The 13,018-nt window shown below is 42.9% G+C and overlaps 1 protein-coding gene across 1 annotated transcript in view; it reads left to right on the forward strand.

Moving 5' to 3' along the window:
• The window catches only part of plcl1 (phospholipase C like 1), a 228,117-nt gene that overhangs the window by 166,427 nt on the left and 48,672 nt on the right, over positions 1 to 13,018 (forward strand). Inside the window, exon 5 of the mRNA XM_054746563.2 lies at positions 8,615 to 9,006. Within this exon, the coding sequence (XP_054602538.1) occupies positions 8,615 to 9,006 (392 nt within the window). The remainder of the gene's footprint in view (positions 1 to 8,614; positions 9,007 to 13,018) is intronic.

Raw genomic sequence — 13,018 nt, forward strand, 5'->3', positions numbered from 1 at the left:
TTTATTGTGATGTAGTCTGAATTGTATAAAGTATGGAAATAATACATATATTTAAATTATTGATATATCTCTTGAGTTTTCCATTTTTCAAGAATTATGGTTGATGAATTGTATATGGTCTGTATAAAGTTTGTAGTTGACCATATGTAATGTGTGTATGTGTGTAGGGGTTGGGGGTCCTGGTTTGTCTTGTACACGGGCAAGGGGGTCTTCACAGAAAAAGGTTTGGGAACCACTGCTGTAGAGCCCCATGCAATTTTACTTGACCACTGCTCAGCATTAGCCAGTAGCGGTAGATGTTCCCCTTCGTACCGAGTCCTAGACTGAGCAGCTTTTTGATTTTTTTTTACCAAGCTGTGAAGTCAGTCATGGAGCAGCTACAACCGCCTTCACAGCCACAACGAAATAAAGATTCCATGTCTAACTGCGTCTACTGAAAAGCCCTTTTTACAAGACACACCATGCCGGCAAATCGGCGTAATATTACCGCAATGGTGTGTCTTTTATAAATGCGCTGTGTCGGCGTGGCGATGTGCAAATTTTGCTGCATTCGTTCCACCTTGCTTGGTAGTAGTATGGTGGTATATTGTCTGACTGATAAACGGCGATTGTGCCTTGGCGCAACAGAGGGAGGTGCCATGATCATGTGGGGAGTTGCTGCTGAACTCCGGCCGGCAATCATATTGAAAATGAAAGTGAACACGGCCGTAAGTTTTGCTTTTGTAAACAGAATCATGATACAGCAAACTGGAGCAAAGCAGCGCTCCTGGAGCTTTTCTCTGTTAGAGCTGGAGGTCAAATCAACAGAGACTGCACGGGGACTGTGGAGGACAGACATGCTTGAAGGCTTGAAGGACTGGCAAAAATTTTTCCATGGGCCTACTTTTCAACTTTGGAAGGATCTCCGTGTTGTAAAGTACCAAGTGGTCAAATGTTCACCTAGAAATTGACCAGAAAGTCTCCTTTCACTTGCAGACACGAAAACAACATCTGCCTGGCCTCCAAGGCCAGAACTCTGCCACCGCTCTTGTTATCGGACAAGAAGCCATAACATATTTGTTCAAGTCTCATGCAGGGGCCATAGTGCTGCATTCCTCACTCTGAATAAAAGTTAATATCATTGAAGTTCCTACGTGACTTTAAAACTTATAAGACGGAATAATCATATGTGTTGAATGAACAAGATGTTTAAATCAAATGTTTGAATAATCTGTGCTCTAACCAATCACAGTATACACATACACATTATAATAAGTATCATTCACTTCACATGAATGTTTTAAAACATTCTCATTCCCACAAAGAGTTAACCTCTTTGAGTAGCTGAAGGAATTTAATTCAATTCAAGTTTATTTATAAAGCGCCAAATCACGACAAGAGTCGTCTCAAGGCACTTCACATAATAAACATTCCAATCCAGGTCAGGTCATTAAGCCAATCAGTAAAAAGTTTCCTATATAAGGAACCCAGCAGGTTGCATCGAGTGACTGACTAGTGTCAGTGACTTTACAGCAATCCTCATACTAAGCAAGCATTTAGCCACAGTGGAGAGGAAAACTCCCTTTTAACAGGAAGAAACCTCCAGAGGATCCTGGCTCAGTATAAGCAGCCATATGCCACGACTCACTGGGGATCGAGAAGACAGAGCACACACACACACACACACACACACACACACACACACACACACACACACACACACACACACACACACACACACACACACACGTGCGCACATCCACACACACACACACACACACGTGCGCACATCCACACACACACACACACAAACAACATATATACCAAGTAGTGTTTCTATGGTTACATTGTGATTTCTTAGTAAATATTCTATTTGGTGAGAGATAAACTTTATTGTATTTATCCTAGTGAATCTATAATTACACGGGTAAACTAGCAGTAGCACATCCAACGTCAAAGAGAGTAAAAAGTTATTATCAGGAGAGGGAGAATGTTTAAGTGGTTAGCAGCAGTGTGCTAGAAGATGGCTCCCTCCATGAGGCCACCACAGCTCAGCAGAACATCATTGTCGCTTCTTCTGCAAGTCTTTTTTTCCTTCTCCAAAACATGTTTTTGCTTAAATGAAGGTGATGTTGTTGTTCATAGAATAAAAATTCATGTTGAAGTAAAGATTATTTCATCAAGTAAGACCTGTGGTTAGCTGGCTCATGTAAAACATGTCATATCTTGAAAGAATCGGAATCGGGAATTGATAGGAACCTGAATCGAAACGAGCAATTGGAATCGGAATCGTTCAAAATCAAACGATTCCCAACCCTACTCCTGATAACTAAAAGATCTGCCTCCCATCCTATTTTTAGATATTCTGGGAACCACCAGTAGACCTGCAGTCTGAGAGCGAAGTGCTCGGTTAGGAACGTATGGAACAATCAGATCACTGATGTATGATGGTGCTTGATTATTAAGAGCTTTAAAAATCAAATCAAATCAACTTTATTTATAAAGCGCTTTCACATGGCCAAAATGGACAAACAAAGCGCTGTACACCAATAAAAAGCACCACAATAGGACAGACATGTAACCATTTAAAATACAATGAGCAATCCATTAGAAATACAATAAGAAATCCGTTTAAAATACAATAAGAAATCCTGAGTGCAAGTTCGCAATCCATATCCGTCTACTTCCCCCAACTTCAATGTCCAAACGCCAGCGAGAACAGATGTGTTTTTAGTCTGCTTTTAAAGGTTTCCAATGATTTGGCCTGCTTTATATGTGAGAAGAAGGATCTTAAAATCTATTCTGAATTTAACAGGTAGCCAATGTAGGGAAGCTAAGACAGGAGAGATATGATCTCTCTTTTTAATTCTCATCAGAACAGCAAGTAAGGCAGGACATCTGAGAAACGTTTTGATAAAGCCCTCAAACGTGTCAAATTCTCATTTGCCAAATTAATCAACGATGTGGTTTTAATAAAACAGGAATCACTTCCTGATTAATTCAGTTTCCAGCTGACTCCCAATTCAACCAAATCAGGGAAAGAATGTTAAAAACATATGTTGACATCCAGTCAAAAGCCTCTCTGCAATTCTGCGAGTGATACATACACCAAATGGCTCTTCTAAGAGCCAACAGCAGCCTTAGATGCAAACAAGCATTCCAGCTTCCTGTTGTGACCTGGAGATATCTCAAGACTAGACGAGTCGTATCAAAGCTAATTTACGGGTTCCTGGTACCTCAAGGTCCAAGTCCATCCCAACCTCGTGACTCCCAAGATTTGAACAGGGATCTCCACAAAAAGGGTATCATAGGCTCAACAGATTGCTTCAGATGGTTTTTGTAAACAAATCTGTAGTTTAACAAACATACAGCCAGATTCTTTTACAACCCAGGCTTCACAAATTCTCTCAGATACTTAAGAAAGATTTTGCTAAAACAATCTAGTTCCATTATAACATGTCACCCATCACATTAATTCATTACCTTCCATCATTTCATTCATACCTTGTCTTGTGTAATCATTAGTTTAGGGAAATAGAAATAAATTCATTTTTATAAACTAAACTTGACTGTCTGAATTAATACGAAGTGTGTTTATGGTCCCTGAATATGCAAAGAAAACTAGAATCTTCTGATTAAACATTCAAAGATCACTCAGATTAATATTTCATATTTATGTGGGATTAACCCATTTTATTGGTCATTTTAATTAAAATGTAGTCAATCATCAACACTACATAAATGGCGAGCCTATCCAGTCTTTTCAAATCATAACACCTTGTGTTTGTTCATATTTCTAAAGTAAAAACACTCCTTCTGGGTTTCTGTTCTGTGAAGCGAGATGGAGCAGCCGTCTCTTTTTCTCTCCTTATCAGACAGCGTGGTGCTGACTCCTCTCACACAACCAAGTCTGCATCAGCTCTGAGCATCTGTTCACTAAATTCTTTACCTTCACTGGGAGTGAATGTGTTTATTTGTTCATATATTTGTGCATATTGTCACATGTGTTTCTTCTTGTGTAATGGGAATAGAGAAATGTCTAAATCTGACGTTGCCAAAAGCTACAATCCTAACTGGGACTAATCACCCGTGTTTTATTCCACTGAAGCAATAATTCAAGCAAAGCAAACTCATCTCACGATTCGATTTCCTGATCCACCTGGGTCAGACATGGTTCCGATTTGAACCAAGAATGCATTCCCGCATTGATCATTCCTGTAGCAAAGCTAAGCTACCTAGCACCATAGCTTTCCATACGAACAGTGCCAAGACGTTCATTCCGTGCACAGACATTATACCGGCGATAATTATGAGAGCCTAGACTAGGTCTGCGTAGTCAATGTTTTTTTTTTTTACTTGATCATACTTTAAACTAAAATTTTGGGACCGTCCAGAAAAGCTAACGTAGCTAAGCTAAGTTGCTAAGATTATGTTAGGCACGTGTTGATAAGAGCCACTGAATCTGCTTTTGTGCTTTTCTATCCATCAGCTGACGTGGCGATGGATAGAAACTCAACAGTCCCTTCGGGGTTAAGCTTTGGCTAATCAAACTGCTGCGTTTGTGCCACTAACATTAAAATAGCCCTCATCATTTTGGTTACTTGCCATATTGACAAACTTGTGTAGAAGAATCGTCTCTTCTTCTCTTACCAAATAACTACCACCAGCCCAATACAGCCACCATCTGGCGTGTTTTAATCCGGCTGCTTCATTTGTTTTCTTTTCAGTCTCTGATGCCTGAGATGGCTGAGTTTATTTCACACTTTGAGCTCACACTGGGGAAATTTTTTATATTTTATCATATTTTAAAGAGATTGACTGTCACCTTGAACAGTTTCCAACCTTTCCTATTTCTGATAAGATTTTCATGATCAGACTCACCTCTTCCACTCACTCTGGTGAGTGATTTCATTGATTGCCAACTTCCTGAAGTCAAAAGTGACTACTCCCTCCTCTGCAAAGCTTTGAAGGAGGAATTCTCAGGAAGAGCAGTCACAGCAAGTTTAAGACTTGCCATGTCAGTTAAACATCTTGCATTTGAAGATCCAAATTTCTTCTACAGACGCCTTTTCCATGCTTTCTTTGGTTATCGAAAGATCCAGGTATGGAAGAAAATGGCAACTTTAAAGAACTTTTTCTTGAGAATCTAGATCTCTCCATTGGTGTGCAGATGAGCACAGTCGATGTGGGAAAAACAACCATGATACAACTCAGAAAAATGGCAGGTAATGTTTTCAGAAGGAATACTCAGGACACCACTGACCCTTTCGAGTCCTCTACAGGTCCGGCTTCCCATGCCGAGTCCTCTCTTTTGGTTCAAGGTGACCCATCTGAGACTGACCCCAGCTTTCCACCGGAGTTGTCAGCAGCACGTTACTGCAGCAGCACGTCTTGCTCGTGTAAACTGCTGCTTGGCCCTTCCCACGAGACGCGAAGCAGCAGGGGAGCAGCTGTCACCGACCGAGCACGAAGTCACACGAGTGACTTCGTCAGTAAACACAACAACAAGCAGGAGAAAATTACAACATCGCTCCAAAAGGTTTGTGTTTTACGTTCTGTCCGTTTTATAATCTCCAATACGGACCTGAAAAACAAAGGAGTCCGCTAGCTAGGTGATAACTTCTCACGGGGCCGCACAGTTAGTAACATTTTTTAAAAGTAAAGCAACCAGAAGGCAGTACGTTTCTTTATTCTGAAAATCTCGGGGGCTTCTCTCCATTTCCGCGTCCGATTTCCTGTCTTTCCTTCCCCAAAAATGTCGAACTTGACCCGTTTGAGAGGCGTCGCGCGTAGAAAATAGAACCGGCGCGTAAGGGCCGCGACATGCTGCTCCTGAGATGCGGCCGACTCACGCTGCTGACGGCTGCCGACGGCTCCAGTGGAAAAGGTTCTGTTGACCACAGCGGTTCCTATCAGCGGCTATGACGTGCTGCTGCAGTAACGTGCTGCTGACGGCTCCTGTGGAAAGCTGGGGTGAGGCTCAAAATGCTCTGTCACAAGCATCTCCAAAGTCACAGTCCATGAAGCATCATCTGGGATTGAAGTATCCAAAACCTTCTCGGTTCAAACACTCCCCCTCTGCTAAAGATTCAGTGAGTACTAAAAGGAGTCCATGTTCTGCACGTTGGTGCTCATGGATGGAGTCTCAAGAGGGGGGGTCGTCCCACTCAGGTGCCCGCTACCCTCGCTGCGACCATGCTGACCACAGCCCTGCTGCCCCAATGTCAAGAGCTGACTCCGGTAGCAGGCTTCCCGAGACCATCCGTGAAGTGTTAAGACATACCCTTCGTGTCTTGGATGAAGACCCATCAAAGACTAACAGAGTTCTACTCGTCGTGCACATCCTACTGCACCTGTTAAACCTGCACATGACTCAGTCGTACCTACCATACCATACCATACCATACCATACCATACCATACCATACCATACCATACCATACCATTCCATACCAAGTTTTTTTATGAAGCACATTTAAAAACAGCATGACAGCTGACCAACGTGCTGTACAGTAGTAATAAAAGGAAAACCCCAAGATAAAAACAAGATAAAGATCATAAAAGAGATAAAAGGGATAACCTAAAAATTTAAAGGAAACATACTAGAGTAAAAACAAAGTCACAATAAAACATAACGCTAAAAGGTTAGCACATTTCAACAGGGAAGATTCTAAAACAATAAAAGCTTGGTCATTGATCAAAAGCTAAATAATAGATGTAGGCCTTCAGTACAGACTTGAATCGACCCAGTTCTGGGGCCTGTCAAACACTAAGGGGGAGAGCATTCCAAAGTTTAGGAGCAGCGAACGCAAAGGCCCACTCCCCACGAGATTTGTACCTCATTTTTGGGATGCACAAAAGCAAGTGACCTGCTGATCCGACGAGTCCTCCAAAACTTGGACGTCGAAGAGTTTTATTTTTTATTTGTACCTCCTCCTTTAGGGGCACTTTGTTTTTATTTCTTGTACTTTATTGAACTTATTTGTGTTAAAAAAAATACTCAATCAACTAACTGCCTTCAGATGTACACACCTGTGCCCGTCTCCCAGGGATTCTATCTCTTTCCTCAAAGACTGTCTCTTACGACCCTGTATGACTTATCTCTGCCGTCACTTTCTGACTGCATGGTTACTTCTAAGCAACAATCCGGACCACTGACATCAGTAAATGTATTTGTTCATTCTGGGTAAAAAACAGACAATTATTTTGTTTTGCTTAAAAGTCATCCACCTGTTCTGTCTGCCGCTCTGAGCTCCTCCTTCTCTCCACCTGTCGGATTCTGTCCTCCACGGCGTGCTGCCTTGTCCTCTGTGATCAGCTTGGTCCAACGTTCTAAACTAATTAGAAGAAATCTGTCAGCTTTGAGTTTTGGAGTTGTGTGCTGGTTGCCTGCTCAGCAGCAGCAGCAGAATCCTCCTGGAGCTGCACCAGAATTACGCGGCGTAAAACAAACACTGGGTTCTCGCGGCTCTGCGACCTACTCGGAGCCCGGCTTCACCCTTTTTTCCAGGACCGGGTCCTGAACCGCACATGGTGCAGTTCTGTTCAGGAGGAGGAGGCGTGCCGGGCACTGTAGCACCCTGTGACCTCTGCTTTACATAAACACTCACTGGCTACTTTATTAGGTACACCCTGCTAGTACCGGGTTGAACCTTTGCCTCCAGAACTGCCTTAAACCTGCCCACGTAAAACGCATTACACTACAATATATCACACATCGTATTAACACAGCTGAAACAGGTTAGCAAACAGCAGCTACAGCATTAAGCACCGGCGTTACTGCCCCGTAGGTAAATGATCCCAGCAAACATTCAGACGTTTGATGACCATTGAAACTACGTCAGTCTGAGACGTCCCGTTATGGTTGAAAAACAGTTCCAAAATGGAAGTTGAACAGACGTTTTTCTGGCTGTGATTTCCACGTTTTACAGCACATCTTTTTCTAACGTTAATTAAAATGTGAGCATCTTATGTGAGTGTGTTAATGTGAAAAAATCAAAACTTAGACAACTGAGCCAAAATGTCACATGTTCCAACCTGGATTTGAACTCACATCCTCTGCCTCTGAGTCAGGTGTCTTACTACTTGAGCTATCCATTTGGTATTTAAATGTTGATAATACTCCTCAGGACCTGAGGGAGCAGAGCGGAGTGGCATTTGTGCTCCTCCCAGTGGGTTTGTGACGTCACAAACCCAGTCAGTTTTATCACAAACCCAGTCTGCTGCCGATTCACAGTGGTTTGAATGCAGAAATACTCGGAAATACAAATTTGAGTTTAAATTTCTTTAGATGTGTCCTGTAGCATAAGACAATGCCTCAAGAATATGTCAAAAAAAGAAAATACATGATTTTCATTGGAGCGGGTCTTTAATGTCATTGCTGGTAGACGCGCAGGACCCTAGCAGGCGTTGCCCCTCAGCTTGTTCCCATGTGCCATTGGATATTCCTGCCTTGCTCACCATAGTGAAGTTTACTCGTGGGGGTGATGCCTGCCCCACCCATTTAGTTCCTACAAGCACAGGCAAAGCAGACAGTTAGCCGTGTGAATGTTGTCTCACCAGTTAAACTAGCACAACTGATTCACCTTCCACCTGTCCGATCTGAAAAATCTGCTCTCTATTTTTGCTGCCTTTAGGTTCGTCTGCGTTTTAAGGAGATCCAAAGCTGTAAGGAGAAGCTCACCTCACACGTAACACGTGAAGAGTTTCAAGAGGCCTTCTGCGAGCTTTGCACCCGGCCCGATGTCTACTTCTTGCTGGTGCAACTGTCCCAGGACCGTGAGTGTCTGGATCCCCAGGACCTCCGCCTCTTTTTGGAGACAGAGCAAGGTTTGTCTCTGGCTACAACTGAAGGCTGCTGGGAACTCCTGAAGCGCTACGAGCCATCAGCTCAGGGCAGGGAGAGAGGACTGATGGGTCTGGATGGATTTGCACGCTATCTTCAATCCTCTGAGTGCCAGCTGCTTGACCCGGAGCACCTGGGAGTTTGCCAGGACATGAACCTGCCTTTGTCCCATTATTATATCAGGTTTGTTTTGCATGCCAGCACAACCACTGATTTATTGTGTTTATTTCTGCTGACACCTTCGATCACAAAAATCTAAAAGGAAACAAACAAAAGAAACAGAACACAACAAATGTGTCCTAAGAGCACACTGACAGCAACTTCTGGTGTAAATGAGATAAAAATGCTGTTTGGTTTACATTTTATACTTGTCGACACACTAAACCTAAGGATGTACTCTATAAAAATTGTTATTTTTCAACCAGAGTCATAAAGTGATCAGTCTCTGGGCACTCATCCGTCCATCCATCCATTCATCCACCCATTTTCAGACTTCCCAGTTCTCCCTGTAGGAGAGCAGATAAACACAGGTAGTTTTCCCATTACAGCAGAGAATCTACTCAAGTGGCTGGGAATGTCATAGTGAAATGACAACCCGACACAAAAGTATCTGGAGGTTATCTGTACCCAACATATAATAGTGCACGGTGATGCAGGGCTGACAACCTTTAACTTTTCCACATGTGAGAGTGCAGGGGTCGGGGTGGTGGTGGGCTGTGCACACACTGTTTCACTTCCTTATGCTGTCTGTGAGAGGGGGTGAGGTTGCAGACTGTTTCTCCCCGTCCGTTGTCCAGTCGAGGGTGGGGCAATTCTTCAGCATGATGAATTGAAGGTTTAAAGTGAGTGTGTGAAGAATACCAGATGCATGTGTCTCACGCTCAGTGCGTGGGAGTTGGTAAGCTGGTGATCCATGTGTGACCTAAAAACTCAACACAACACAATGATGGCAGACATGGAAGCAATCTTGAATATTCTGTTTAGTCAGTGGCTTTTTGTGAGACTCTGAAGAGAAAAGACCCATAAAACTCTGGATCAACCAGTCATTCCAGCTCTTCGCCAGTTAGCCTCTAGGGTTTTGGCTCAATTCAATACACTTTTGCAACCTTAGACTAATGGAAATGGCTTAAAACCAGTAGGTTCTAATAGAAAGGACGCTATCTTCCTCTAGTTCAGGGGTAGGAAACTCCAGTCCTAGAGATCCGCCATGCAGCACGTTTTAGAAGATTCCATGCTTCAACACACCAGATTTTATTCAGTAAGAGATGAAGAGGCCTGATGACCTGCTGAACAGGTGATTCAACTTTGTTCGGGCAGGGAAAAACAAACATGCTAGATAGCAGCTTTCTAGGACCAGGAATCCCTACCCCTGCTGTAGTTACATCTGGTAGAACATGCTTGGAAAACCTCGCCTGCACATACAGAGTCTTGCAAAAGTATTCATACCCCTTGAACCTTTAAACATTTTCACACCTTACAATTCCAAACTTAAACATATTTCTAGAGTTTTGCTGTAATGCTATGAAAGTAGAACGAAACACAACCCTGAAAACACCATCCCCACTGTGAAACATGGCAGTGGCAGCATCATGTTTTGGGGATGCTTTTCTGCAGTAGGGACAGGGAAGCTGGTCAGAGTTGATGGGAAGATGGATGGAACCAAATACTGAATTAATCTGGAGTAAAACCTGACTGTAAAGGACTTGAGACTGGGAAGGAGATTCCCGATCCAGTGAGACAATGACCCTAAAAACACGTAAGAGCTACAATGGTTTAGATCAAAGATTGTCCATGTGTTAGAATGGCCAAGTCAAAGTTCAGAACAAAATCCCATCCCAGCATTTTTGGTAAGACATGAAAATTGTCATCCATAGATTCTTTCCATCTAATCTGGGTGAGCATGATCTATTTTGCTAGGCTGGTTAGGATCAGTAGATTAGTAGATTAGTACTCAGTGATCACCCCCTGAATCAGTCGTAGACAGAAACAATTTACTTAGGGTGACCCCGGCAGTGCACGGGCCGTCGCATGTCCGTTAGAAACTCCACTCCAGTGTTGGTTCATTAGAGAGAGAGAGAGAGAGAGAGAGAGAGAGAGAGAGAGAGAGAGAGAGAGAGAGAGAGAGAGAGAGAGAGAGAGAGAGAGAGAGAGAGAGAGAGAGAGAGAGAGAGAGAGAGAGAGAGAGAGAGAGAGAGAGAGAGAGAGAGAGAGAGAGAGAGAGAGAGAGAGAGAGAGAGAGAGAGAGAGAGAGAGAGAGAGAGAGTTAGGGTTAGAGACAGAAAAAGAGAGAGGGGGGGCGAGAGAGGGAGAGAGCGAGAAAGATAGAGACACAGAGAGAGAGAGAGACTGAGAAAAAGAGAGAGAGAGAGAGAGAGAGAGAGAGAGAGAGAGACAGAGAGAGAGAGAGAGAGAGGAGGCCAGGTGACATAACTAGAGACATGAATACGTCCTATCCACAACCGAGCCGGACTAGGCTTGCCTGGGTCCCCCAATCCCGCTCCTATAGCTGGGAGAGGGAAAGGGAGATGATAAGAAAAGGGCACCGGGGTCTAAGTTAGGTGGAGTAGATGGAGTAGATAAATCTCAGTGAGTTCCCCCTGAATCAGTAGCTTAACCGAAACAGTTGAATAGGGAGTCACTGGCAATGCACGGGCCGTCGCGTGTCACTCTAGAGCTCCCCTCCAGTTGTTGGTTCGTCTTAATGAACAGTAAAAGAGTAGAGTAGAAAAACATGAAAAAACAGAATCAAGAAGAAAGTGAGAAGAAGAACAGAATAGAGAACCAGAGAGGAGGTCAGGGTGAAGGTTAGGGTTGGGGTTGGGGTCAGGGGAAAGAGTAGAAGGAAGGATAGGGTCATAGACTAAGGACACAGATCATGGGTAAGGTCACAGCCATTTATAAAGGTCAAATATACAGGTCAGGACACAGACCACCATTCAGATTAGAGTCCAGAGCAAGCCAAAACTAAATAACAAAAAAAGTGTCAACCCACGATATAGCTAATTTAATATTAATTTAATATTAAACTAATATTAAACTGGAGGGGAATTTTGGACACATCGTCAGTAGTCGACCTCAGGATCACAGGATGTTTCGGCCATTATCACTAGACACCCTCACCCAAGGAAGGCCCAGCCAGGGTTGATCAAATCATGGTGTGTGTCATTTTACCAAATTAAATGTTAAAGTTAAGTATTAATGCGAATGAACGACTCAATTCAGTAATTGTAAGGCTCATCAGCAGTGAACATGCACTTTTAAAATCCTATTTTGGGTTTAAACAGTACATTATAAGTTTTTAGTCTGAAGTGAACTTACACTTAGGGTTAGGGTTAGGGTTGTGTGGTATGTGAATATATAGTCCAGCCATTACCCATGGACAGAGCTCAGTTGTGGGGCAGAATCTACGGTTGTCTTTGCCTGTCTTTATCTGCATGCTATTGGTCAACAAATGCTGCGAATGTAAAGGGGCAGCCCTTCATACACTGTCGAAGACACATCCTTTTTCTAAACAAAGAACTTAAGTACTTCTATCTGCTCTTGACTCAAAGAAAAGACCAAAGCTGATGCCAAAGCTGTTTCAAACGCCATCTTAGGTGTTTCACTCTGTTGCATTTTTCCGCCCAATGAAACAGTAGAGAGCTGTGATTGACCCACCAAACAAACTGTGATTAGCGAGACAAAAAATACTCAAGCCAATGCTAGACCTGCTGAGGCATGGCTAGACCAACCTGTATGGCAAGCCAAATGAGCATTTATTCTGATATCAGGATATCAGCCAGAATTGTCATGAACATGTAAGCCATTTCTGTCCACTAGTTAACTAGTTAGACATGTTTGTGTCAACTAGTTAAATATCGAGGGTGAAAATGTGCCCACTAGTTAACTAGTGACAGCAGAAATGCGCACTAGTTAACTAGTGAACACATTTAGGCTTCAGTAGTTAACTAGTTGACACAAAAACTGCTCACTAGTTAACTAGTAAAAGCAGAAATGCATAGCAGTCAGCTACTTGAAGGTATTTGTCTCACTAGTTAACTAGTGAGGGTCAAAATGTGCACACTAGTTAACTTGTGGTAGAGATAAATGCGCACTAGTTAACTAGTGAACATATTTTGGCTTCACTAGTTAACTAGTTGACACATAAATGGCTCACTAGTTAACTAGTAAAGACCAAAATGCATACCAGTCAGCT

This window comes from Nothobranchius furzeri, chromosome 14 (genome assembly GCF_043380555.1).
Source record: "Nothobranchius furzeri strain GRZ-AD chromosome 14, NfurGRZ-RIMD1, whole genome shotgun sequence".
Lineage (NCBI taxonomy): Eukaryota > Metazoa > Chordata > Actinopteri > Cyprinodontiformes > Nothobranchiidae > Nothobranchius > Nothobranchius furzeri.